The sequence below is a fragment of the Tarenaya hassleriana genome, unplaced genomic scaffold (assembly GCF_000463585.1).
Source record: "Tarenaya hassleriana unplaced genomic scaffold, ASM46358v1 Cleome56, whole genome shotgun sequence".
In the NCBI taxonomy this organism is placed as follows: Eukaryota; Viridiplantae; Streptophyta; class Magnoliopsida; order Brassicales; family Cleomaceae; genus Tarenaya; species Tarenaya hassleriana.
Genome location: NW_010968188.1, coordinates 367,577 through 368,984, shown reverse-complemented (window position 1 = coordinate 368,984; position 1,408 = coordinate 367,577). Strand labels below are relative to the sequence as shown.

Below are 1,408 nucleotides of genomic sequence, written 5' to 3'. Positions count from 1 at the left end.
CGGGTCCACTATCTGCAGTGGCTCGTCTCGAAAACGTGTAGCCTCCGTAAACTCCAACTTCTGGGGCTGTAGCACGTGAGAAGGATCCGCTACGTATTTTCGCAGCATCGACACGTGAAACTCGTCATGGATATTGCCCAGCTCCGGCGGTAATCCAAGACGGTATGCAACAACTCCCACTCTCGCAATCACGGGATAAGGTCCGATGTAGCGCGGCTTCAGCTTCCCGCTTTGCCCGAACCTCACATGACCTCGCATCGCCTGTACTCGGAGAAAGACATACTCTCTGACCTCAAGCTCGAAGTCTCGGCGTCGCTGATCGGCGTATGACTTCTGCCGGTCCTGCGCCGTCTTCAGATGGGCGCGAATCCTCCGTATCACCTCCGTGGTCTCCTCAACAATCTCCGGCCCAAACTCGCGACGCTCCCCGATCTCTGTCCAGCACAACGGTGTCTTGCACGGTCTCCCGTACAAGGCCTCCGGCCCAAACTCGCGACGCTCCCCGATCTCTGTCCAGCACAACGGTGTCTTGCACGGTCTCCCGTACAAGGCCTCATATGGAGACACTCCGATGTTCGTGTGATGACTGTTGTTGTACGCGAACTCGCACCACGTCAAGTACCGATCCCACAAAGCTCCTCACTCCATAATACAAGCTCTGAGCATGTCCTCCAGAGTCTGTATCGTCCGCTCCGACTGACCGTCTGTCTGGGGATGGTATGCCGTGCTAATCTTGAGCTTCGTCCCCAGTGCCTCCTGTATCGCCTTCCACAGGCGTGATGTGAATCGAGCGTCTCTGTCTGAGATGATCTCGTTCGGAACTCCATGTAGATGCACGATCTTATCGACGTAAATCTGCGCCAACCGCTCAATCGGATACTCCTGTCGGATGGGGATGGAATGAGCGGATTTGGTTAGTCGGTCCACGACTACCCAAATGGCGTTCTTCTTGCTTGGTGTGAGCGGTAATCCGACCACGAAGTCCATGGCGATCGAATCCCACTTCCACTCGGGTATCTCCAGCGGTTGTAGCTTTCCTCCCGAAATCTGTCGCTCTGCCTTCACCTGCTGACACGTGAGGCATCTATTGGTTTAGTGCTCTATGATGTACTGTTTTTGCGAGCTTTATTTAGACACATTTGATGTATTGACACTTTCTATGGTTTATGGATGAGTGTTTTATTCATTATATGTTTTGCATACTTGATATGTTATGATATCCATGTATTGTTATGAACAATACTAAACTCCCTAGTCGTATGTCATTGTGGGAATAATGATGTAATAAGACTAGTATGATGTGTGATTGATGATCATAGAGATGATCATAGGTATTCGATATGATCACAATCATAGGTATTCGTTGGAGAACGGAATACTGGATTGACCCGCATGAGATTGTCACATG

At 50.7% G+C, this 1,408-nt stretch overlaps 1 protein-coding gene across 1 annotated transcript in view; it reads right to left on the bottom strand.

The window, feature by feature from the left end:
• Positions 1-474, bottom strand: part of LOC104798682 — a 1,286-nt gene extending 812 nt beyond the window's left edge. Inside the window, exon 1 of the mRNA XM_019200725.1 lies at positions 13-474. Within this exon, the coding sequence (XP_019056270.1) occupies positions 13-258 (246 nt within the window). The 5' untranslated portion in view covers positions 259-474. The remainder of the gene's footprint in view (positions 1-12) is intronic.
• Between the last annotated feature and the right edge of the window lie 934 nt (positions 475-1,408).